Raw genomic sequence first — 26,373 nt, forward strand, 5'->3', positions numbered from 1 at the left:
AATCCATGTTATCAATCTTTGAATTTTCTCGCAACATATCTCTCGCTAGCGAAAACTCTTCAAGTGTGTTACGGGCCTAACTCAGAGTCTCTTTACTGCTGACTTCAGCCTGCTAAAAACACTTACTCCTCTGACCAGTAGCATCAATGGGATATGATCAGTGTTACCAACACAAAACAAGGAATACGTGATCGATTAGTGTATGATTAGGGGAGGATCTTGACCGGACATCGTGGAGGATTTGGGGAGAACCGGTCACAATGCATCATTCTCCCCTTTGTCGACCCCACACTGATGAGAGGGAGAGGGGATGATATCTGAAGGGTGGAGCAGGGGATTTGATACAAACAACTGAGAGACTGGACGTTTCTTGCAGATTGGTTCCGTAGTGTAATAGAGAAAATCTAATTTCGTCCAATTGGAGCGCTTCCCCTGCGACGGCCACGGAGAAAATACTGATCAGACCTGAGCCATTCACGTTACAATATTTCAACAACAACAGCGATTTTTTTTTAAAGAAATGTCTCTGAGATTGCAATCGCCGTGATCAACTGCCATGCGGGTATTTGTATTCAGTCATAACTGAGAAAGCTTCCTATTGTATGGAGAGGAGGAATTAAATAATGCTGTTATTCCTTTTCATGAAGCCCGCAGTCGCTATTTTCCTCGATGAAAGAATGAGCTGTGAAAGTTCGCATTAAATTATAAGCTCGCTAGAACAAATTGGGTGGAAGGCGTTGAATTTTAAGTTAGTGTCACAGGGATACGTCACGCGGTGAAGATAACCGGAAACTGTCGAATTCAAGCCGCGCGCTGGGTGAGATGTGTGAGAAATCAGGCGCAATCGATGTTGTGGCATGACGCTGTCTTAGGACTCGGGTCCGCAGTGGCATTCTTAAGGCTCATTCACAATGAAAATTAAACATAACGTAAGCGTTAACTTAAGAATGTAAACGTTACGGTAAAATCAAGAAGTCATACCATCATTCACGATGGGAACATAAACATAACAGCAAACATACTTGGTAACCATGGAAACATAACAACGACGTCATTTCCTCATATTCTGTCGTATACTTCAGCGCTCCACGACTGTGTTCTGTTTGCAAATCACGTAAGCATAAGTATGAAAGTTTGGAGTTTGCAAACTTTCATGTTAACGTCTTAAGATAATGTTAATGTCAGTGTTTATGTGAATCATTGTGAATGATCCCATTTGGTAGCCTGGGCGCAAACTTCTGTGTTTATGTTACGGTTATGTTTAATTTTCATTGTGAATGGGCCTTTACTTACAGCTCTGGGTAAAATGAACACCCATTCCTCATCATTCTCATCATTCTTGCATCATCTGGGGTTTTAAAACAACACTTCAGTAACAGAGACCTTTATACTGCAGAAAGTCTTCATCGACCAGTTACTGAGGTCTTAACAGCCAATTACTCCTTTTCTTCTGAATTTGATATTTTGAAGTGGTAGGCGTAGTCAAATAACAGCTTTAAGATAACAATATACTCTGTTATATAACGACTGAATCAAGCATTACATTATTTAGCGTTGATGGAATTGGTGATAGCGAGATGGTATTTGATTCAACATGTCCTTACATAACATTCGCTTTACAGTTGGGAAAACCGCAGAGAAAATCCAACCAGATAATCAGAATGAAACCCACTCCCGAGCGCACCTCCGAATCAGCAGACAAACACGCGTACAGTCAGAACAAGATGGTGACGAAGATGACATTAAAGTGAAACCATATTACAGACAGACGGTAACTCTAAAAATGGTACACATCCTTACTTGAAAATACTTGTCTTTAAATTTACTTGACTTTTGAGGAAGTGTGGACAAATCCCCTAAAAGCCTGATATACGCCTATTAGAGGCCTAAAGGAAAAACATTGAAGTAAATTCTGTTTGCATTATGCCAAACTAAATTTTTATCTTGTACGATACCACAACATATCACATTTTAGCAACATGAAGAATACCGGTTCCTCCCAGTCACTTGCCAGAGAGGCTGGGGTGTATTCTCTTGAGATGAACGAGCGCGCTACATTTCATTTTTATGAAAGCAACGTATGATTACATAAGTATGATGTCAGAGTTCATGATCATCCTTCGAAATTTGAATGTTATCAGTGTTCACTCATTTACTAATTATTTTATTTATACTGGCTGAGTTAAGGCTATAAGGCCTTCTCTTGCACTCCACCAGGTCACAAATACACAAGCAGTGAACGAATTATTGTGAGGAATTTGACGCATCTGATATTGACGAGTAACGAGATTCCCTGATACTGCGACAGCATGGCTACGCAAATACATGGCAACCCTGATACTGCGACAGCATGGCTACGCAAATACATGGCAACCCTGATACTGCGACAGCATGGCTACGCAAATACATGGCAACCCTGATACTGCGACAGCATGGCTACGCAAATACATGGCAACCCTGATACTGCGACAGCATGGCTACGCAAATACATGGCAACCCTGATACTGCGACAGCATGGCTACGCAAATACATGGCAACCCTGATACTGCGACAGCATGGCTACGCAAATACATGACAACCCTGATACATCTACTTAGTTGCTTTGTTGGCTATCCCTACCCACTTCGATTTCTGGAACTGAAGCCAGCTTCGTTGATGTACATTATTATTATTATTGAAAACAGTGAACTGCTTTATTTTCAGACTTTATATAAAACTTTATTACTGGCTTAACTCCATTCTATTGTATTTGTCCACTATAATAGTTTATTAATGCTTGGAAATCAATGCGATTACATTAAAGTCTTCTTTGCAACGTTAAGTGGCTTGACAGAGAAGAGCGTGTAGGTTCACTTATCCAAATTATCATGTGAATTATGAAACTCTCATTTTTAGATATCAAAACCTTACACTTAATCCTAGAGCTCATAATTCAGTTCCTTGTGAGTGATCTCACTTTCTCCGATGTGTAAACTATTTGCTTTTAGTTCATTGCGTAGTTTATTTATTTAACCAGGATCAGATTGTACTCGTATGATGAATTAAATAAAACCGTTTGGAGGATATCTGAGCTATTAGATTTATTTCAAATGTTATTTTAAGTGATCGTTTCATTTAATTTAGTATATTCCCTGTTGTTGTTGTTGTTGTTATTACTATTATTATTATTAATTATTGTTAGTATTAATTATTAGTATTATTATTAATTGTATTTTTAATTAATAAGTTTATTATTGTCATTATTGAGTGTAATTAGTTACCACTGCCACCGGGTATATACCCACTGCAGTGTGAATAAATACATACATACGCTTAATTTGTTCTGCCGGCGATATGGTTCCTTCATAAAGAGTAATTTGCTCATTAACCCATATATACGTGTTCAGAGTTGTTATCGGTTGGTTTACCGTCGTACCGGCGTGCGGATCCTCGGCAAGAACTGCGGTTGCGACCGCCAGAATTAGTGCCGTACCAGCGTAATTAAATCACAACACGCTTACCTTGTGACAGTTGCTGTAAATGCCGACCATCTTGTCTGATGCATGCGGAATATTGCGTAAGTATGCTAACGTTCACTCCCCCAAGTTCGTGTGGCTGTTTAGACGAAACCACGACTCTTCTGAGGAAAACAGAAGTTGTGGCTAAATTACGACACCTTCCACGGAGTCTAAATCCAACTTTACTCGTAAAGGTGGATCACCTTCTTTCAGAGAATGCACTGATAAGTAAGGCTCGGATTTCTATGGCGTCATATTTTTTATGCTAGTCTCTTTCATAAACTAATTAAATTAAACGCATTCTTAACTTTTCTGAACACGATGACACAATTTTATTGGTCATATAAATGCATATTTTATCTATTTTAGCATTAAGTCATAGTTTTACCAAAAACAGTATAAAAACATATTTTTAGTCATATTACATAAATCGTGTAAACAGTTTTTCCAATTTTATTCACACGTTTTCTGTTAATAATGACAATGCGTTTGGTTGTTTGTTTTGGATTTCCTTTCCTTAAACATATTCTATGGCTAAATGAAGTTCAAAGGTAACTGCATTCGCAAGCAGTAAGTTGTCAAAACAACGAGAACCAGAATGAAAACGAGAAGCAGAGGACGTGAATATGAAAAGTTTTGATTCACAATAAACCAAGATATGTATGTCAATAACGATATGTAAAGTCGATATTACGCATTCTGATGTTATTTGTGTATAATTGACCAATGGCGTTCTCTCATGAGTACAAGGCAAATGACAAAAGAATGTTAGGAATGTGGCCAGATTGTTGTTGGTCGGTCTTCCCTTCATTCCTTCACCCTTCCCAAACATGTGAGCTCAAAAAAGTTTTAACCCCACTATTTCCACAGAAATCAACAGAAAATGTGGCTGGAGATCTGGACATGTCAAAAACAGTGTGGCCCCCACGATCACCGGACCTGACATTGTGTGATTTCTGTTTGTACAGATAAGGTATTCGTCTCACAGATGCCGCGTAATATCAGAGACCTAAGGCAGCGTATCATCGCAGCGGTTGACACTATCAAATAGTCCTTGTTGATGCGAATGTGACAAGAATTGTTCTGTAGTGTGAATGTGTGACATGTCAACCATGGTACAAATATTGAACATTTGTAGATATAAAACACTGTTTGAATTCCTGGTTAGTTCTGGTTTCATTAACGTAAGTTGAATAGTTTACTCACAATACAGTTGTTTAACCCCACAAATCTTTATCAAACACAGTGTATAATCTATCTCTGCTGATTTGATGAAAAAGGGGTAACCTATTCTGTAACATATTCGGAATGTTAAGGCTGGTTCACAATAAACCGGAAACGAGAACCAGAATGAAAACGAGAAGTAGAGGACGTGAATATGAAAAGTTTTGATTCACAATAAACCAAGAACGTAGACGACTATGCATATCGATATGTATGTCAATAACCATATGTAAAGTCGATATTACGCATTCTGATGTTATTTGTGTATAATTGACCAATGGCGTTCTCTCATGAGTACAAGGCAGCCAACATAAACACAGGTTAACCAACTTCGAAATTTCAACTGAAACATTTCATTAGGTACGGTACTATATATATGCCCATGCATCTTTATTATCACAACCTATTTTAAGTCTACCATAACGTAAAATAATTAGAGAAAAAACATTTGTAATAGAACAAAAATGAACACAACAGTAGTTATTGAATTGAAGCATGAATATGTAGTGTGTAATACAACAAATACAGTAATAAAATATGATTCGCTTCCGATCGGTGTTCAAAGACGCAGCTATTGAAAGCCACGTATTCTCCTTCATTTTCTCATCTTTATACGAGGCGCACCGCTTATCGTAAACGTGAGGATTTCAATATTAGAATCTCGTCAAATAAAACTTGCTCCATGATGCACAGCACAGAACAAAATAATGCATAGGTTATGTCACGGTCTTCTTGGTACAAACTATACGACGACAAAATAGCTTTTAGATGGCAATAGAATGAATCTAGTGGGCTGTGATCGGAAACGTGAACGCCAAAGTTGAAACTTGGCCAACTCTCCGTTCCCGATCCCAGGCTCCGGCAAGCTTTTCGTTAATTGTGAATGCTCACATTTAAATGTAAGTTATACATTTTAACAATTTTACCGTTTTCGTTTTCGTTCCGATTCTCGTTTCCGGTTTATTGTGAACAAGCCTTTACGTTGATGCTCGTGAAATGTGCAGTTGAACACGTGCAGGGAATAAAATTAACGGCGAAGAAAATAGTTCTTGGCACTGCTGGTGGTCGAACCAGTGACAGTTCCGTATTTGCCAACCCTGCGCTCTGCGGATCAACAAGGTGACGTGAATATGTTACTACTTGTCGCCTGCAGCGAAGCACTTAAAGTCGGCGGCGGCGGGGGGAGGGACTGGCGGTTAGCGTGTGCCGTCGGCTCCGTGGTGTTCGTTCAGTCCGTCGCTGGAGTAGGGCAGCTCCAGACGCGGGGCGCGCGCTGGGGACCGCAGCGACCAGACAAGGTGAGCGAAGTGAGTTCTTTAACAATTATTATTACTATTACATTGCATCTCTCCAAGCTGCAGCGCATTCAACTTCGTTCATTTCTTTCGTTTTCCGCTTGTCTGTATTCTCGCGATGCGTGAGGTAGCACGTCTGCTGTCTGTATTCTCAGCGGACTCACCATTCCCCAATTGGCGTTCTCAACATTAAACATTTCATTCTATTCTACTGATCTTCCTTTCGGTCGTACCAAGGCTCTGAGGTTTACTTCTTTTTCACTGTATGACTTGTTACCAAGGTGATGGTCTCATGACCTTTCGTCTATGTACAATTTGAATAGTGTCACCATGGCTCTTCTTAAGGCTCCCTGACATCCATAAAACCAGAAGAAAGGAGGTACAAACACTTGAAAAATTGCAGATGAAACTAAATTATGTTGACTATTAAGGCTCATTCACAATGAAAATAAACATAACGTAAGCGTTAACTTAAAAATGTAAACGTTACTGTAAAATCAAGATGGGAACATAAACATAACCGCAAACATACTTGGTAACCATGGAAACATAACAACGACGCCATTTCCTCATATTCTGTCGTATACTTCAGCGCTCCACGATTGTGTTCTGTTTGCAAATCACGTAAGCTTAAGCACGAAAGTTTGGAGTTTGCAAACTTTCATGTTAACGTCTTACGGTAATGCAGTGGCGGCTCGTGATAAAATATTATGTGTGTTCACAATTTTGTGGTTCCAAAATCGAAGAGAATTTGAAATCGTACGTTTAGTCTAATATGAAATGTCATGATTCCAATGTTTCACTATCGAAAAAAAAAACCGTATATAAATTCAAAACAACATATAATAATAAGAATAATGATAATAATAATAATAATAATAATAATAATAATAATAACAATAATAACAATAATAATAATAATAATAATAATAACAATAATAACAATAATAATAATAATAATAATAATAATAATAATAATAATAATAATGAAACTCAGTCTTTTTATTTCCAATTTTTCTTGGTAAGACAGTTTACCCAGTTCTTTACTGTTCAAAATTACTTGAACAGAGTTCACTGTTTACGTTTGTTAAAAATGAATACATACCATGGTCTCGTTATTTACAAACGCGTTCAGTAATATATTTTGATTCACAACACACTGATACGCTATAGCCTATACCAGTATTGTAATCCCACTCGCATAGATTACTATAAATACATGCCAGTAAATATTATTCTTAAATATTATACACTGCCATACAGATACTTAAATTCATACCACCGCCACAGTCAGCCAGCACGTGTTTGAAAGCCAAACTATGCTATTATGCCGACACTGAAGTATAGTAATTCACAAACTACACTCTCGTAGCAGCACTGTACACACATTCATGTAAGTAAACGTTCCTACAGTCAGATGATGACATCTACAGGCTATTAAATTTCCTCCTCGAGATATAGCACGTGAACGACAGGCATCGATGGACCTGACATCTGTAGGATAGATACTCATCATGTTCACTTAACGCTTTGTGCTCTTGACGAGTCATAAGCGGCCAGCTAAAGACAATTTTCTCCCGCGCATGCGTGAAATTCCTGTAACCAACTCGAAAAGAGCACGGCTTGTACGTGAACGGATGTTGCCAAGTTTACATAAGAAGTTTATGCAAGATGCGGGAAGTTTAAAATACTCGATTCTGATATTATACATCCCCACTACGTCAATACGATATCAAATAATAAAACTAGTCGTGCATTAATGGAAACAAGGTGTTCACGTGCTCTTGTGCTCTTATTTACGCACCGCCACTGCGGTAATGTTTATGTCAATGCTTATGTGAATCATTGTGAATGATCCCATTTGGTAGCCTGGGCGCAAACTTCTGTGTTTATGTTACGGTTATGTTTAATTTTCGTTGTGAATGGGCCTTTACACTTTTACTACGTCACACTACTTTTGACCAATAAAACGGTACGAGAGGACGTCTTTCAACCAATCAGGCTGCTTATTGCACAATTTTATCGCGTCCCTAGCATTTGTTTAATTTTATCGCGTCCCTAACATTTGTTTATTTTTATCACTACCTAGCATTTGTTTCTTTGTTTGCCAACATTTCAAACTGCACTGGTCTGGACGTCAAAAAACAGAAAATTACAAACCACTCCAGTCGATGCACAGCACTTTCAAATATGACTCGGATTGGCATTCAAGAACAAGTATTAATAAAGATCACTGTGCATATATGAAGAGCACCATTCGGAAATCCTTAATAAGTTTAGGGATACACCATGTACATCAACGAGTTCACTTCTTTTACGCACACCTCCAATATAACATCAACTGAACCACCAACCACTAAAACATTCAAATTTGAAAATTATACTTTCAATAATTGTTTCTTTTAAAATTATTCATGTTTATTTTTTATTTCATCATCGTTAATTAAAACGTTTCTTGTTTATTTCATCATCCCTAATTAAAACTTTTCTAACACTTGTTTCTATTATTTAGATTATGTTTGTTATAGCTTCTGCTATATGATATTATGGATAGTCACCCTAGATCATATATAAGTATATATAATAAGTATATATTAGTATATATGATCTAGGATAGTCACGTATCAGAGATTGTTTAATACTAAGATTTATTGAAAATCATCTGTCAAGTGACGTTGATTACTGGGATCCGGATAATTGAAGTGGAATGCAAATGTTTTAATAAAAATTAAATTGAATCTACAAAGCCTTCTTGACTAGTAACCGTCCACAGAGTTCAATGAAGATTCCATAGTTGGCACAACTGATAACAAGATAACAACTAATAACACACTATTGCCATCTAGCATAATGTTGAGATGGTACAATAATACATTTGAAGACAGTTGTATTTTCGTCAGTCAATTAATATTTTATTGTATTGGAGTACTTCGTTACTTCTAATCTTTATATACTTTCTTCTAATCGTGTAATAGTCAATTAAATCCCACTCGAGTTTTGATTTTCTCTAGATAAATCAAGACCTCTAGTGAAATTACTGTTGAAAAACTGAATGTTTATTGGAAAGTCCTCAGCATGCAGCACTGTGTTATAGTAGATCGTACGGTCTCCTCAGGCTGTGGTGGAAGGACACTGTCACGTGTGAGTTAATTTTCACTCAATCGCTCACTAATGTAGGTTGCTGTAGCCAATGTTTGGACTGCATGCATTACATATGGAAGGTCCAAGTCATGACTAACAGAGTAGTCACCACTATGTACAGTATAACACGAGCCACCTTATTTTGTAGTCTCAAGTTTTGGTTTCAGCGGCAAATCTCCAAGTTGGGATTGCTGTGGTTTGTATTATCGTTTAACAAAAGGTGTTTTTCCACTCTCAGAGGTTTGCCTCTTAACGCTCTTTCCTCGCGATATGGCCGACCTGTCACAGAAGGTGGGAACTGAGATGACAACAAAGTTATGTTACGAAGAATTGGGGAGTGAGCGGGTCGTGGTACTCGGGGGGTAAAGGTGGCGGGAACGTAGGACTAACATTCCTACTGTCATTAATGCCGATTGGAACTCGCTTCCGAGTGATGTGAGGGGTTGTTGGACAATAACTTCATTTAGGTCAAAATTACATAAATTCTTACTTACAGATGAATTGCTGATTAATATGTGTTACTTATAATGAAACTAACATCTGTCCATTCTTATTATTATTATCATTAATTTCTCTAAATAGATTTACAAAACCTCTAATGGCAATTACATTAATATTCTCATTATAGAAATAGAAATATATGTATTCTCCCTGTAACATAGTCCTAGTAAGGTTATATTAAATTCAATTTTCATCATTTTACTAGCTATTTCAAATATTAAATTAATTATAATTCATTGAATTAAATTAGCTCATAAATTAAGTTACTACTTTACCTTATAGATTTATCTAAATTTAAATAAATGTGTAGTGAAGAATATTGCTGGAGAACCTTTTAAGTGTAGAGTAAATATTTGTAATTTAAATTTATGTATTGTATTGATTAAGGCTGGTTGAGTGGAAGAGAAGGCCTTATGGCCTTAACTCTGCCAGCGAAAATAAAACATTATTATTATTATTATTATTATTATTATTATTATTATTATTATTATTATTATTATTATTATTATTATTATTATTGTCTGTAAAGTCGGGAGTCTTAGCCCCTCGCATCCTCTGTGTCGATTTCGCTTGAAATGGAGTTGTTTTATTTTTCTTACTCTACCACTTCATTTTTACGTTATAAAAATTACGGCTTCGTGCTGAAGTGAAGTAAATTGGCGCACCAGTGTCACAAGAAGTCCCTCACCAACAGGATATGTTCTCTGTGCCTTCGGTATCTGAGGGAAGCCAGTCGGAGGCGTTCTGTTGGTATTCGTGTGACCGTTGTGGATAATTTCTACTGAAAAGGCACAGTAGCTTTTCCCAATCATCTCACCCTACTTCCTGGGAATGGGAGTTGTGTGTATAAAGTATCAATCATGAATTAATCCTCTTCTGCCTCCATCGTGCACAAAGACGTAGGTACCACATTGAAACACACACACTAGGCCTATATCTTCGTTTCTAACTTCTGCTTGCATCTTTACGCTAAGTCCTTCCTTGCGTTTCTAACTTCTGTTCTTGCTTGCATCTTATCTAATCTACACCAGCTACATTCATGTCTTTTGTTTCATCTACAGGGTGAATTAAAAGTCTAGAACCATATAAATATCTTCCATACGGGCTATTCCATCTCAAATCGACCGAAATATAGAGAAAATTGACCTTGCAATTTTTAAATACAATGAAACTTTTTCTGTCGTAGACAACTATGATACAATGCTTTGTGCAAAGTTTGAGGCACCGAAACTTCATAGTGTTTAATTTAAAAATATTTTAATTTATCGTATCTTCATAAAATTAGCAACTTTTAAACTGTTGTGGCTCCGAAACCCTTTCACCCAATGATCAAAATCATGGTTTATTTTGATGCTGAGAAGTTAAAGTTTATATTGACATGTAAACAGTTTTCCTTACTTTTTATGGAAATAGAGAAATTTATATTTTTCTTAATTAAGACACCTTTGCCCACGAAAAAATATTTTTAAAATATATAGTTAGATTCCGCATTGAAAGTACAAATAAACACTTATTTTTTACTGGTGCAACGTTAATAAGAGAGTATTGAAAAATCAAATAAAGAAAATAAATAGTACGAGCGTGAGCTAACCAGCTGACTGTGAGGCGGGAGCTAGCCTAGGCAAGTAAGGCCAGGAGACATAAACACGTGATGTTTCGTCTAGTAGCGCATAGCTGGGCTAGCTTTATCACAGGTTTTCATAAACACAGGAGTAAAATGACGCCCAATGCTCGCTTATCTTCATCTCTCGGCCAGTGTGTGCTGTGTTGCGCCTTTCAAGTCCAGGCGTGTGAAAATAATTTATTTAATGCCCTCGAAACTTATTGCCGTACCACTAAGCAAACAATGCCGAATCCCTCTTAATAATGCAAGGCTTTTTCTCAATATTTTTTTACATTTTTACAAATGGGCAAAAAGCCTAAAAGCAAGTAAAATCAAATTATCTGTCCCTCTGCAAACAATAAAAATAAGGATTACTTCTTATCATAACCTACCAAATGTCAGCTTCAAAATGAGCTCTCGTTCAATGTTCTGCAGTAAATGGTTCCAGAGTTCTGAGTGCTGAAAGAGGCTTGTTTTTCTAAAATACGCTAAATTTGTCGCTCAAACACGAAAACCGTTTGACTTTCGATAGTACATTTTTGCAAATGCACTCTCCTCAGCACCTTGTATAAATAGGGAAAAAATTAAGAGTATAATTTTTTTTTTTATTTTAGTTGGTTATTTAACGACGCTGTATCAACTACTAGGTTATTTAGCGTCGATGAATGTGGTGATAGCGAGATGATATTTGGCGAGATGAGGCCGAGGATTCGCCATAGATTACCTTGCATTCACATTACGGTTGGGGAAAACCTCGGAAAAAACGCAACCAGGTAATCAGCCCAAGCGGGGATCGAACCCGCTCCCGAACGCAACTTCAGACCGGCAGGCAAACGCCTTAACCGACTGAGCCACGCCGGTGGCTAGAGTATAAAAAATGCGAGGTTTTTTTACTGATCGATTTCATATGGAATAGCCCATATCCTTGATTTTCGATGACTACAGACCATTATTTGTAAGATCAAATGCTCTACCAGTGACACATTCGATTCTAGCCCTCAGCTATCTCAAAAGCCGCCATTTTGGATGCAACTTTGAAATTTTAAATGGAAAGAGGTTCATATAGGTATTCAAAATAATGTGAAATTTTCTGAAAAAAAAATAGTGCAATCTGTTTTGAGATATCTCTAATCGTTTTCAGGTTATTTAAAGATAACTGTCATAATGACACAAACATTAGTTGCTGCATCTACAGATATTTTGTAACTTGGTACAGTACTAAGGAGGCTTTGGAAAAGGTATTTTTATGCAATTATGGTAATCATTTTTTTTTGCTTTACTGTTTGGTTAACCTGTGGCAGTTTTAATGCATTGCTGTGATTATTTTAAGCTTTCCTATAACAAATTTCTTGGTTTTCGTGATGGCATTATCGAAAGAGGAATTGATATTCTTCATTCTGGTGGGGTAAGCCACAGAAATGTTGCAAGGTGCTGGTAAAATAATTGTTTGGCGTGCAATTTGTGGAAATCGTATTGTTGGATCGTATTTTATTGAGGAGAACCTGAGTGCCATTTCTTATTTGAACATGTTGCAAGAAAACATCTTTCCTGATTTACTAAACGAGGGAAGTGAATTCCATCTTCTTTCAACAAGATGGCGCTCCACCCCACTAGGTCTTGCTGTTCGAAACTATCTGGACGAACAGTTCCCTGGACATTTGATTGGTCGACGTGGACAAGTAGAATGGCCGGCCAGGTCTCCAGATTTAACACCCCAAGATTTTTTCTTTCGGGGTTAAATAAAGCGCTTGGTATATGAAGAGAAAATTGAGAATTTGAAACATTTAAAGAACCGTATCGTTAAAACCTGTGCTAAAGTCACACCGGAAATGCTACAAAATGTTGTCTCCGACTGGAAAATCCATCTACAACTGTGCATCGTCCAAAATGGACAACATATTGAGCACATTTTGTAGAATTTTCTTTTCGTGTCATTATGACAGTTATCAATGAGCTGAAAACGATTAGAGACATCTCAAAACAGATTGAACCATTGTTAATGCATTGACACTGTCACGGGTTAACCAAAAGTAAAGCAGGAAAAATTAATTACCAGGATTGCACAAAAATACCTTTTCCAAAGTCTCCTTAGTACTGTACCAAGTTACAAAATATCTGTAGATTCAGTAACTAATGTTTGTGTCATTATGACAGTTATCTTTAAATAACTTGAAAACGATTAGAGATATCTCAAAACAGATTGCACCATTTTTTTTTTCCAGAAAATTTCAAATGATTTTAAGTATCTATATGATCCCTTTTCCATTTAAAATTTCAAAGTTGCATCCAAAATGGCGGCTTTTGAGACAGCTGAGGGCTAGAATCGAATGTGCCACTCTTAGAGCATTTGGTCTGACAATTGTATTGTATTGTATTTATTAACATTCCATGCTATCCATACATTGCTTACAGCTAGAATATGGAACAAGTCAAAAAACTTAATACTATTATAAAGTCTTAATTTATAGTTACAGTCTAGATGAAATATATATAGACGAGATTTACAATATAGTCTACTAGTACAACACAAAGTTTTACTATCAATTTCATGAAGTGTTATTGAATGTCATGAATTCACCTACAGAATTGAAGGCGTGAGAAATTAGGTACTTCTTTAATTTGGACTAAATAATCTTACGTTTTGAGTTTCATTTTTTATATCGATAGGGAGGCTATTAAAAATGTTTACTCCCATATAACGCACTCCTTTTTGATAGCACGATAGACTTGCCGATGGAGTATGAAAGTCATTTCTTTGACGTGTATTTATGCTATGAACTGTTGAATTAGTTACAAAGTTTTCACGATTACATACGAGGAAGATTATTAATGAAAAGATATACTGACAAGCCATGGACATAATTGTAGTTTTTTGAAAATAGTCCTACACGATTCCCTACATTTGGCACCTACTATTATTCTAATTACTCTTTTTTATAATAGAAATATACTGTTACTATCTGTGGAATTTTCCCAGAATATTATTCCAAAATTCATTACCGAGTGGAAGTATGCAAAGTATATTGTTTTTAAGGTATTGATATTTACTATCTTTTGCATAGATCTAATAGCAAAACATGCTGAATTTAGTTTGGGGATAATTTCTTTAATATGATTTTTCCAATTTAACACATTATCGATTTTTAAGCCAAGAAATTTGGTTGTTGTTGTTGTTTCTAATAGGAATCTATTGTTAATTATTGCGCTAGAAATTTGCGAGGTTGAATTTGGACAGGATTTAAATTGAATTATGTTAGTTTTGTTACAATTTAATACTAATTTATTGACTGAGAACCAGTCACATATTTTGAACAGAATTTACTGTGTCATCTGCAAATAATATGGGATGACCTACATCTTTTATTAGGGGGGCAAGATCATTTAAGAACACTAGAAAAAGTAGGGGACAAATACTGGTAACACCTATAGTAATCGAAGCATATGGAAGATATTTATATGGTTCCAGACCTTTGAACCACTCTGTATATCCAAGAATCTGACTGAAATTGCAGTCTCGTTCCCAACGCAAAGCTCCCTTTCGAAACCAACTCCTTGTGCATCAACTCGTGTGTATTACAAAGGCCTATCGCAGCACTGGCCGCTGCTAGAGGATTCGTCGAAACGTCGTGATTTTCGAGACTTTCGCCCTCTTCTTACGTCCATGTAGTTTTACAGTCACCATAACTGAAATAATATGTCCTGAATAAGTAATTTATTTCATATGAAGGATACCTGACCTCCACAGTGGAGAGGATACTGCAATGACAACTGAATTACTGTAGGCTTGTTTTTTTACTTAGTTATTTAACGACTACGAGGTTATTTAGCGTCGATGGAATTGGTGATATCCAGATGATATTTGGTGACATGAGGCCGAGGATTCGCCATAGATTACATGACATTTGCCTTACGGTTAGGGAAAACTTCGGAAAAAACCCAAGTCAGCCCAAGAGGGAATCGAACCCCCTACAGGCTTGTTTCCTTCTTTTTTTTATAAATTACATAAAATATTAATATCAAGTTTTTATGAAATTAATAAAGCTGAAGTGATGTGTAAGACAGTTGAAAGATGAAACTTGTTAAGTGGATTATTCTGCATCTGCTACAATATTATTTCCGTGAATACTACAATTTTTATCTTCTTTGTGAATAGTTTAAATAGGCCTACTACTGCAGAACTTTTCCGAACGTAAATGTTCAAGAGCTCTGGGTAGTGCGTGCCATAGCTAGTCTGATTGTGTTAACTTAAAGTAAACCATCACACCTTATTAAACTCTCCATGAATCTTCATGAAAAATTTAATCATGATGCTAAAAGAGTATAATATTAAGCATGGATTTTTTTTTTTTATTTTTATTGGAAGAATCGGTTTTAAAAATGAATATGAAAAACATAATGAAGAAAATTAACGACAAAAGAGCATCTTTTCTGTCAGAAACTATCAAATATTCATAACCAAAATTTTGTGAATGCATTTTCCCTGCTGATAAAATTTAGTTTATTTAGCTTAAGTTGTTATGATACGAAAATATACCCACCATATCAAGTATACAAGAAAAAATAATTTTACATAATAATTAAAACAGTATTGTTTCCCTTACCACACCATATTTTGAAAGCGGTGGAAAGAGTGTCTGCTTCACGAAATAAGAACATTGCCTCGCATCGAGATATCCACGGGATACAATACGACACGTGCAGCTGTTGCCATGGCTACGTTACATCAGACTTTGGAAAGCAGCCTGCAGTCCACAGGCCATTCATCTCAATATATGTTATTGTATGCAATAGAATTAATTAACTTGACAGAGTAAACGCTAAACGGGTCAGAAGTTGTATAACTCTTTTGTAAATGACAAGACACAGAACCGATTCTCGGAGATATCCCACGTGCATATCTGGGCATCCGTCAGTACAAAAAAAATCACTCCTACAAAGAATGCACTTCCATTAAATTATTAAGGCCGAACAAAGAAAAGAGTTCTGTTAAATTAAAGTATGTCCGAAATTTCAGAATTTTTTTCACTGTTACGTTTCCGTGTGTTGTAGTAAGCCTACCATACCGTGAAACTGTGTCGTACCAAAACTGGATACAAAGTTCCGCAATACGAAATTCAGCCTTACGCCAAAGAAATCATACATGCATGGTTGAAGCAAATGTGGATGTAACAGTACAGAGAAAACGATGAGCACCTAGATCATAATATTAAGATGGTTCGTACATACGTGACAAAGATATATCGTCGTTGTTCCTGCAATAACTCCTATGTGCAAAATAGACAATTTTTTAGTCTTATCATCCAGTCTGCTGTCCAAAAATCTGAAAGTTAGAATTTATAAAACAGTTATATTACCGGTTCTTCTGTATGGTTGTGAAACTTGGACTCTCACTCTGAGAGAGGAACATAGGTTCAGGGTGTTTGAGAATAAGGTGCTTAGGAAAATATTTGGGGCTAAGAGGGATGAAGTTACAGGGGAATGAAGAAAGTTACACAACACAGAACTGCACGCATTGTATTCTTCACCTGACATAATTAGGAACATTAAATCCAGACGTTTGAGATGGGCAGGGCATGTAGCACGTATGGGCGAATCCAGAAATGCATATAGAGTGTTAGTTGGGAGACCGGAGGGAAAAAGACCTTTAGGGAGGCCGAGACGTAGATGGGAGGATAATATTAAAATGGATTTGAGGGAGGTGGGGTATGATGATAGAGACTGGATTAATCTTGCACAGGATAGGGACCGCTGGCGGGCTTATGTGAGGGCGGCAATGAACCTTCGGGTTCCTTAAAAGCTATTTGTAAGTAAGTAAGGAGGAAAAAACACATTTATTCATCCTATGGCAGCCGTGCATAGGGAATTGCGAATTCTTACATTTTCGAAAGAAAGAAAGAAAGAAAGAAAGAAAGAAAGAAAGAAAGAAAGAAAGAAAGAAAGAAAGAAAGAAAGAAAGAAAGAAAGAAAGAAAGAAAGAAAGAAAGAAAGAAAGAAAGAAAGAAAGAAAGAAAGAAAGAAAGAAAGAAAGAAAGAAAGAAAGAAAGAAAGAAAGAAAGAAAATTACATATAGGAGATGTTAGTATTTTCTGTATCAGTATTTAAGTTATTTAATAAAACAAAAATCTGAAAATCGATAAACATGTCACATAGGAGTTATTGCAGGAACAACGACGATATGCAGGGTTTCCTTCGTAACGTGCCAATCACTTGTGCGCTATGGTGTACAAGATAGAAAAGAATCTGCGCCACAGACCACTTATATGCACTGCGCAGAACGTAGTGGTGGGGTTCAGAGCCGCTTCGTGTATTTTGTGATTCTGAGTATGCATAAATTACAGGTTTAAGTTGAGTTTTTCATTTCATATTAATCTATTCCTTATCCATCTTCGTATCTAGTGTTTTGAATTGTCTTTAATCTTAAATAATTGTTTGTAGTAACTAATTTCCTTCCATTTGTTTAAAATTTCCTTTTACCTTCTTTTGAAACCCAAGTTCTGAAAACGTATTGCTGTATCTATTTTTTATATACTTAATATTTCCTTATTTGTCATTAAATCTCAATTAAGGTGAAGAATGAATAATAAGTGCTGTGTATTGAAAAGCAATGCTAGGGCAGTTGTTTATAATGTTGCGAAATATTTGCAAAAATAAAAAGAATATTATGAATTTATTAATTTGTCCTACAGAATGATCTCTGGAATGTTGACAATTAATATTTGAGGAGAAAAATTCGCTCCGGCGCCGGGGATCGAAGCCGGGTCCTTGGTTCTACGTACCAAGCACTCTGACCACTTCCTTACGCGCCCTTCATCCACCTCGTAGTTCTACGACAAAATATAGACACGCTTCGTCAGGAAAAAAATATTAGTTCTGGGCTCACAATCCTGACATGTACAGACTGCAGAAACTAATCACAAAATTTAATTTTGATGTTGCAATCGGGGTTATTCAGTATTTGAGCCACTGACATTTTATATGGTCCCAAATTCATTCCTTCGCTCGCTCGGTTACTTGTGTATGTATTTATTTACTTATTTATTTTATTACTTACTCATTCACTTATTTATTTATTTATTCATTTATGTATTTATTTATTTATATATTCATTCATTCATTTATATATATATATTTATTTACTTATTTATTTTTTTACTCAATCACTTATTTATTTATTTATATATTCATTCATTCATTTATATATATATATATATTTACTTATTTATTTTTTTACTCAATCACTTATTTATTTATTTATTTATTTATTTATTTATTTGTATATTCATTAATTTATTTATATATATATATTTATTTACTTATTTATTTTTTTACTCAATCACTTATTTATTTATTTATTTATTTATTTATTTATTTATTTATTTATTTATTTATTTATTTATTTATTTATATATTCATTCATTCATTTATATATATATATTTATTTATTTATATATTCATTCATTCATTTATATATATATATATATATATATATATATATATATTTATCTACTTATTTATTTTTTTACTCAATCACTTATTTATTTATTTATTTATTTACTTATTTATTCATTTATTTATTTATTTACTTATTTATTTAGTTATTTATTTATTTATTTATTCATTCATTTTTTACTCACTCGCTTATTTTTTATTTATTTATTTATTTATTTGCTTATTTATTTATTTATTCATTTATTCATTCATTTACTTATTTATTTATTTATTTTTTTTACTCACTCACTTATTTTTATTTATTTATTTATTTATTTATTTACTTATTTATTTATTTATTTTTATTTATTTATTTACTTATTTATTTATTTATCTATTTTTTTACTCACTCGCTTATTTATTTATTTATTTATTCATTTTTTATTTACTTATTTATTTTTTATTTATTTATTTATTTACTTATTCATATATTTATTCATTTATCTATTTTTTACTCACTCGCTTATTTATTTATTTATTTATTTATTTATTTATTTATTTATTTATTTATTTATTTATTCATTTATTCATTTATTTATTTATTCACTTATTCATTCATTTATTTATTTATTTATTCATTTATTTACTTATTTATTTATTTATTTATTTATTTATTTATTCATTTACTTACTTACTTATTTACTTATAGTGTAGGGGCTTATGCAATTTAGTGGGATTTTAAATGAAAGAATAGTATGACTACTGAATATTACAGCTTATGAGTCACAAAATCACGTACTACCAGGTGTTTTGTCTGAATCTGTGACAGAGGGTCTGTGTGACGTCATCATTTCAAGATAAACGACATTACAGACACTTATTTCCTTTTGCTCCATAATTAGTTTCTGGTCGCTTCTGCGACAATTGCCGTAATGAACTTTTTTATTCCTAATAAGACAGAGAATAAAAAGATTCGTATGCATTTTTTATATTTTCCACCGTTTCTACGATATCGCTGAATGTGTATGACTAGTTTAATAACCATGAAATAATAGCTTGATTTATATCTAAAAAAATAATAGTTATTTATTACCACAATACCTGTTATAAGGTTTTAAAAGTCATCTTCCGAGTGCAACAGTTTATCATAGTCACTGCTGTCATCGCCACCGCAGCGTCCTGCAACGTGCCAGCCGTGATATCGATTCCGATGCACATGCAGGCGTACTCAGTAGGAGAATGTTCATTCTGACAACTCTCAATCAAATTTTGACGGCACTGAAGATGTGAAGATGTGGGTATTGTTGATCAGCGTGTCGCCACTCCATCACCTGTTAAACAGTCCTTAAGATGCAAGAGAGGATTTTGTAGGTGGCAGGTTTCATTTTGCAGTTAATTTTTGTAATCGCCCACCAGCACAGTTGACCAATGTCCGAAATCCTTGTTCTTGGGGAGCAGACTTGACAAATGAATCACTCTATCCGTTGTTGATCTTCACATTTAAATTATCTGAACAGCCAAATCTTCCCAAACTCTAAAGGGCTTCTCCTTCTTCAATCTTGAATGCTTTCCAGAAGGATAACGTTAAAGAATCGAGCAATATCTCCTTCTGAAGATCTAACATTACACTTACATTTGTAAAACCCTAAACTTGAAAATACACGATTGAACTCTACAACTCTACTACTCGTATTAGCTCTAACTCCTATGGCAAACGTACTATCTGGTGGGGAAAAATGTGACCACCTCAGTTGAAGGACAAAAATATCGGTGTCTGATGAATAAATGTGGAGATTAGTAGCACGACCTGAAATGTAAAGGAGTGCAGAATATTTTTTGTATCTCCCTCCTCATGTGTTCTCAAGTTCTCTGACATCATTTCCATCTGATGATTCAGCATCATCTCTCAAAATGATGACGAGGCTTATTTTAATCCTCTGCATGCAATATAGCGAGGGACTTGAGATCTGTTGATGTTGAGACTGAAATGGTGCCAGTACGTAGGGAAAGTAGGGGTTATATCCTGAACACCTTGTTGGAAATTCTTTAGATCAGCGGTGACCAAACTGGGTATCGTGATTACATCGTGTAGTCAAAGACGTTCATACTGGTAAGGGGAGTTTTCTGTACATTGCTCTCTGTCGTTCACGCACTAAAGGTAAGCAGTGTCGGTACCTTGTCGCTCTATAAACCTCTGTCTCTAGCAGGAACAGAAGATTTAGCACAGAATGGGAAGAGGAATTTATTCGCTGTTCTGTCGGAGAAACTGTAATATGTTGCTTTGCTCAACGGTTCAATTAGTAGTATTAGGCCTATATAGAAGCGACATTACAGGGCATTACAAGTATATTATTATTATTATTATTATTATTATTATTATTATTATTATTATTATTATAGAGAAACTGATTGAATATTACGTCTTAGTGTAGTAATGAAACGAGCTATTAAACTCCAAGAACTGAAATCAGCCTTAAATCGTCGTCATGAAGAGAAAGATGACAAATAAATGTAAGGAAGCCAGCTATCTAGTGGCGAACGAAATAGCTCGTTCTCTTAAGCCTTCCAACGGAGGAGAGTTTTATAAAAGCGTAATGATCAAGGTAGCTGAAATAATTTGTCCATTGAAAGTTGTTAATTAATTTTGAAAAACTGCGCATTTCTCGACTAAATATCCAGAAAAGAATTCAGGAAATTTTTGATTTGTGTTCATGAGGAATATTTAAAAAAAAGCAAGAAAATATGTATATATTTTTATTGACTCTTGATGACAGTAGTGACATTACTGATACAGCATAGCTTGCGATTTTTATTAGCGGGTTGAAGAAGAACTCAATGTTAGTGCACGAACCACCACTGGTTGTAGTTTTCATGCCATGCACCTCTCCCCCGTCTCCTTACTTCTTAAGGTCCATTCACAATGAAAATTAAACATAACCGTAACATAAACACAGAAGTTTGCGCCCAGGCTACCAAATGGGATCATTCACAATGATTCACATAAGCACTGACATAAACATTACGTAAGATGTTAACATGAAAGTTTGCAAACTACAAACTTTCATGCTTATGCTTACGTGATTTGCAAACAGAACACAATCGTGGAGCGCTGAAGTATACGACAGAATATGAGGAAATGGCGTCGTTGTTATGTTTCCATGGTTACCAAGTATGTTTGCTGTTATGTTTATGTTCCCATCGTGAATGATGGTATGACTTCTTGATTTTACCGTAACGTTTATATTCTTAAGTTAACGCTTACGTGATGTTTAATTTTCATTGTAGACTGTCTCTCGTGTGTAATCAGTTTTGGTCACCGCTGTGTATTTTTTGTTTACGACAGTTCGTATTGAATGAGATACGCCAATGCTGCTCTACCGTTGTCGAGTCGCGCATGACGTCACTGTTTTACATGACTTAATCCCCACTCCAGTATGACCGGTAAGAGATGTTTCTGCGCATTTTCAAATGTATGTTGCCTGGCTATAGAGAGGTTGTAAGCTCGTCACGAGGAACACGAAGATGGTAGTAATTCAAAAATAGATACGTCAGTTTGTGAAAAATACGTCAATAACCCCAAATTGTAAATATATATTATTGTCGGGAATGCTTGAGAAAAATATGTTTCCTTAAAAAGATCTGAAATAATTTGAAATATTAGCATTAATTTAGCCGTGTAGGGAAAGGAGCAGTAAATCCCATCAATACAATGTACAGTACTGTAAGCTGTTACGAGAATGGACAAGGAGTGGCATATAGATATTCTATTACGTACTCAGAGCATTCCCCCCAAAACGTGAAACACACGTAGTATGTGTATTATGAAGATCACACGGGAAGAACAAGGTGAATCAATTTCTTAAAATTTTCTGAATTGGAGTTTGAAATGTAATACATTAGCCAGTATTGGCTCTAAGCAGTTAAGATTTCTACAAATAATCTTACATTCTTCAAGAATATGTGTTACAATTTTGAGTACTCTATATAGACTCAAAGATGGTTTAACTTTGAAGTTCTAAATTTCTCTTGTGAAAATGTTACGTATAGGTTATGTGCCACTGATGTCATTATCTCAGCATTAATTATTCCACAAGGAAATGAAACTGCAGGTCTCGGAAATAAATAAACACTATTGATACTATTGAACTCTCCACTCGAAGATGAGTATGGGCATGGTTTGTGGACTTAATAACAATGTGATATACCTACGTTCTTTTAATTCAACTTGACTTCGAAGTGTCCCATCGTCTAATCTCGATATTCAGTACCTAATGCTTTAAAAATGATGTGAAAAGTTTCGTTATGATACCTTCACATTTTGAATCCATTCCGTTCAATTAGCCTAATTATTCATAATGCATCTTTATAAATTTAAAATTTACTTCGTAGATAAATCGATTTTGCATTATTATTATTATTATTATTATTATTATTATTATTATTATTATTATTATTATTATTATTATCTCATTGACTCTGGTTTCTGAACTATAATCGATTACATGTGATTTCTGAATGTCCGGCCGAAAGGAATTTTATATAATGGCCATTTGTGATATTCACGGCCCCCTGCATCTTGTCTGACAAAGCTTGTAACTTAATAAGCCAGTACACTATATTAATTGACTTAACCCACTTCAAGACTCCAGCTAGTGGCTTCTGAGTTGATGTTGATTTTGAACCAGTTTCAGCTGGTTCTATTGAATCCACACGTGTTTCGGTTATAAGGTTTTACTTTTAAAATGTTAGAAGAACTTTAAGCTGTGATTGTAATGCCTTGTTCTTGTTGATAAGAAAGGTAAAAAGACAATTTCACCACAATACATAACAACAACATATCTTTACACAAATTTTGGCCGAAAATTGTGGAAGTTTTAAAAATCATACATATCCCCTTAAATGATTCACCCCAAAAATTACGATGGCTCTCAATATCTTAATTTAATCAATTTGTTTTTTCGTGTTACGTGCATCTCACAAATCACTCTAAGAAAACTCATTACATAATCACGACTGGAGAGTAAGGACTACATTTTCACAATCACACAATCAATATACTCTATTTCAATTAATATTGTCATTATTATTTTTTCAACAAATACTCAAAAGTACTTACAGATCACACACGTCGAGCAGGCAGACCCTATTAGTTTCTCCTAACCAATGAAGTGAAGTATTTACATACAATTAACTTTTCCTATTTCTCTTTTTGTTCCTAAAAAACCACTTCCCTTTGCGATTTGTTTATATATTGTGAATTTTATTAGTAGCAACAATGTAATTTATTCGTCACAACAATAATTCCTTTCTACAATTCACCTTAACGCTATCGTCAACAATTGGATCTTCACTCAACACAATATTCGTTATAGCACTCCACCGACGACAATGACAATTTACTTGGACTATTACGCACAACAATGAACTGTTAATCTTAACTAATATTTACACAGTACTATTTACAAATCAGAACTACCAGTTCTCAGTTCACAGTTCTTCTATCTCAGTCACTCGAGTTCACAGTATCTCGAACCACAGACCTCCAGAGACAGTTCACTGTACTCGAACTCGGGTCCCTCCAACTCCGGCCACTGCACTCGAACTCAGGTCCCTCCAACTGCGGCCCACTGCACTCGCACTCAGGCCTTCGGAGTCTGACGCAGATGCCGACGCACACTCGAGTCGAACTCCGGCTGGCTTGCTTGCTCTGGCTTTCTCACTGACTGAATAACTGAAAACTCTGAAGACTCTGTCTAGTTCGCTGGCGCCTGCTCTTTTATAGCAAAATCATAGTTGCGAGAACCTTCTACAGGTGTGTAGAGAATTATCTCAATATCTCTACATCGACAGACGTCTGGAATAATCGGGAAGGTCGTTCCACATCCACTGCGTAGCAGCTGCGCGCGCAGACTCGTCGCGTGACGTAATACACCCTCTCTCCCTTCTCTCCGCCGCGCGACGTCACTCAATGTTCCGTGGAGCCCGTGCGATCTGCTTTCTTGCGGGACGCTGGTCGTGAGTTCGATTCTCACGTCGCTGTCACATTGCCCCCTCCTTAGGGCTGCTCGTCCCGGGCAGTCCCTTGGTAGGCTGCTAATCGGTCCAGATGCACCACCATCATCTTCCCTCGAGGTTGTCGCTGGATCCGGTACACCACGTCGTTGATCCGGGTCACCACGCGGTATGGTCCATCCCAGGCACGCTGCAGCTTTGGTGATTTCCCTTTGGTCCTGGTAGGTCGATACAGCCACACCAGGTCGCCCTCCTGGAATCCTGCAGAGTTGGCTAATCTGTCGTAGCGCACCTTCATCCTGTCGCTGGCCATCTTGAGGTGCTCTCTGGCCAGTTGGTGAATTCCATTCAACTTCTCGGTGAGTTCTGCCACATAGTCAGTCGCTGGCTGGTCGGCGCTGGGTGGCGTGCCAAACAGCAGATCACAGGGCAGGCGCAGCTCTCTCCCGAAGACCATGTTTGCCGGTGTCATCCCTGTTGTATCGTGAACCGAAGCTCTGTAGGCCAAGAGGAACAGTGGGACTCTGGCATCCCAGTCTCGTTGATGGTTGGACACCACCTTCCGCAGATGCTCTTCCAAGGTTTTGATGTAGCGTTCCACCATACCATCGGACTGTGGGTGGAGGGGAGTGGTCCTGGTTTTATGCACCCCCAGACGCTCGAACAATTCTCCCATCAGGTTGGATTCGAAGTTGCGCCCCTGATCGCTATGCAATTCCCGGGGCACCCCGAATCGGCAGATGAAGTTGTCAAGCAGCGCGTCGGCCACCGTCGAAGCCTCTTGGTTGGGAATCGCGTACACCTCTGGCCATTTTGTGAAGTAATCCATGGCGACTAGCAGGTAGCGGTTCCCGCGATCCGTGACCGGGAACGGTCCAGCAACGTCGATGGCGATCCTCTCAAAAGGAGCTCCCACGTTGTACTGCTGCATGGCTCCCCTGCTGCGGGTCCTTGGTCCGCGACTGGCTGCACAGGTGTCGCATCTTCGGCACCATTGTTCCGTGTCGGTCCTCTGATGCAACCAATAGAACCTCTGCCTTAACTTGTCCAGCGTCCTGTTGGCTCCCAGGTGGCCTCCAGTCACTCCAGCATGAGTCTCCTCCAGCACTTCCTTCACCTTGCTCCTGGGCAGGACAAGTTGTTCTATGCGGGTCCTTCCATCGGCCGACTCCCAAATCCTCTTCAGGATACCGTCCTTGACAGTGAAGGATTCCCACTGGGCCCAGTAGCTCTTGTAAGTGGTGCTACGGTTGGCGATATCGGCCCATACTGGTCTCTGGCCGGACTCCACATCACGTAGTAGCTGTCCAATGTTTGGGTCCTCCAGCTGCTCCCTCCTTATGGCGGCGTTATCCCATCCTGGGCTCGGCTGGGCGGCAATTGCTCGGACTGCGTGGGCGCCATCCCGCTCTTCTACTTTCAGGCAGTGTTTGCAGCCATCCGGGCACGGACGTCGTGACAGTGCATCAGCGTTGGAATGTTTCTTCCCTTGTCGGTGTTCAGAGGTGAAGTTGTACTCCTGCAGACGTTGAACCCAACGGGCGGTCTGCCCCTCCAGATTCTTGAAGCCCAATAGCCAGGTGAGTGCAGAATGGTCTGTCCTCAGATGGAATTCCTGGCCATACAAATACTTGTGGAAATGCTTCAGGGCTTCCACAATGGCAAGAAGTTC

At 36.8% G+C, this 26,373-nt stretch overlaps 1 protein-coding gene across 2 annotated transcripts in view; it reads left to right on the forward strand.

The window, feature by feature from the left end:
* The first annotated feature begins 5,827 nt into the window (after positions 1 to 5,827).
* LOC138709477 (LIRP-like) overlaps positions 5,828 to 26,373 on the forward strand; it is a 54,767-nt gene continuing 34,221 nt past the window's right edge. The window contains exon 1 of one of the 2 annotated variants that reach the window (XM_069840269.1): positions 5,828 to 6,028. In XM_069840269.1, coding sequence (XP_069696370.1) covers positions 5,852 to 6,028 — 177 coding nt within the window. In that variant the 5' untranslated portion in view covers positions 5,828 to 5,851. The remainder of the gene's footprint in view (positions 6,029 to 26,373) is intronic. The other variant, XM_069840270.1, reaches the window with a different exon arrangement.

This window comes from Periplaneta americana, chromosome 11 (genome assembly GCF_040183065.1).
Source record: "Periplaneta americana isolate PAMFEO1 chromosome 11, P.americana_PAMFEO1_priV1, whole genome shotgun sequence".
Lineage (NCBI taxonomy): Eukaryota > Metazoa > Arthropoda > Insecta > Blattodea > Blattidae > Periplaneta > Periplaneta americana.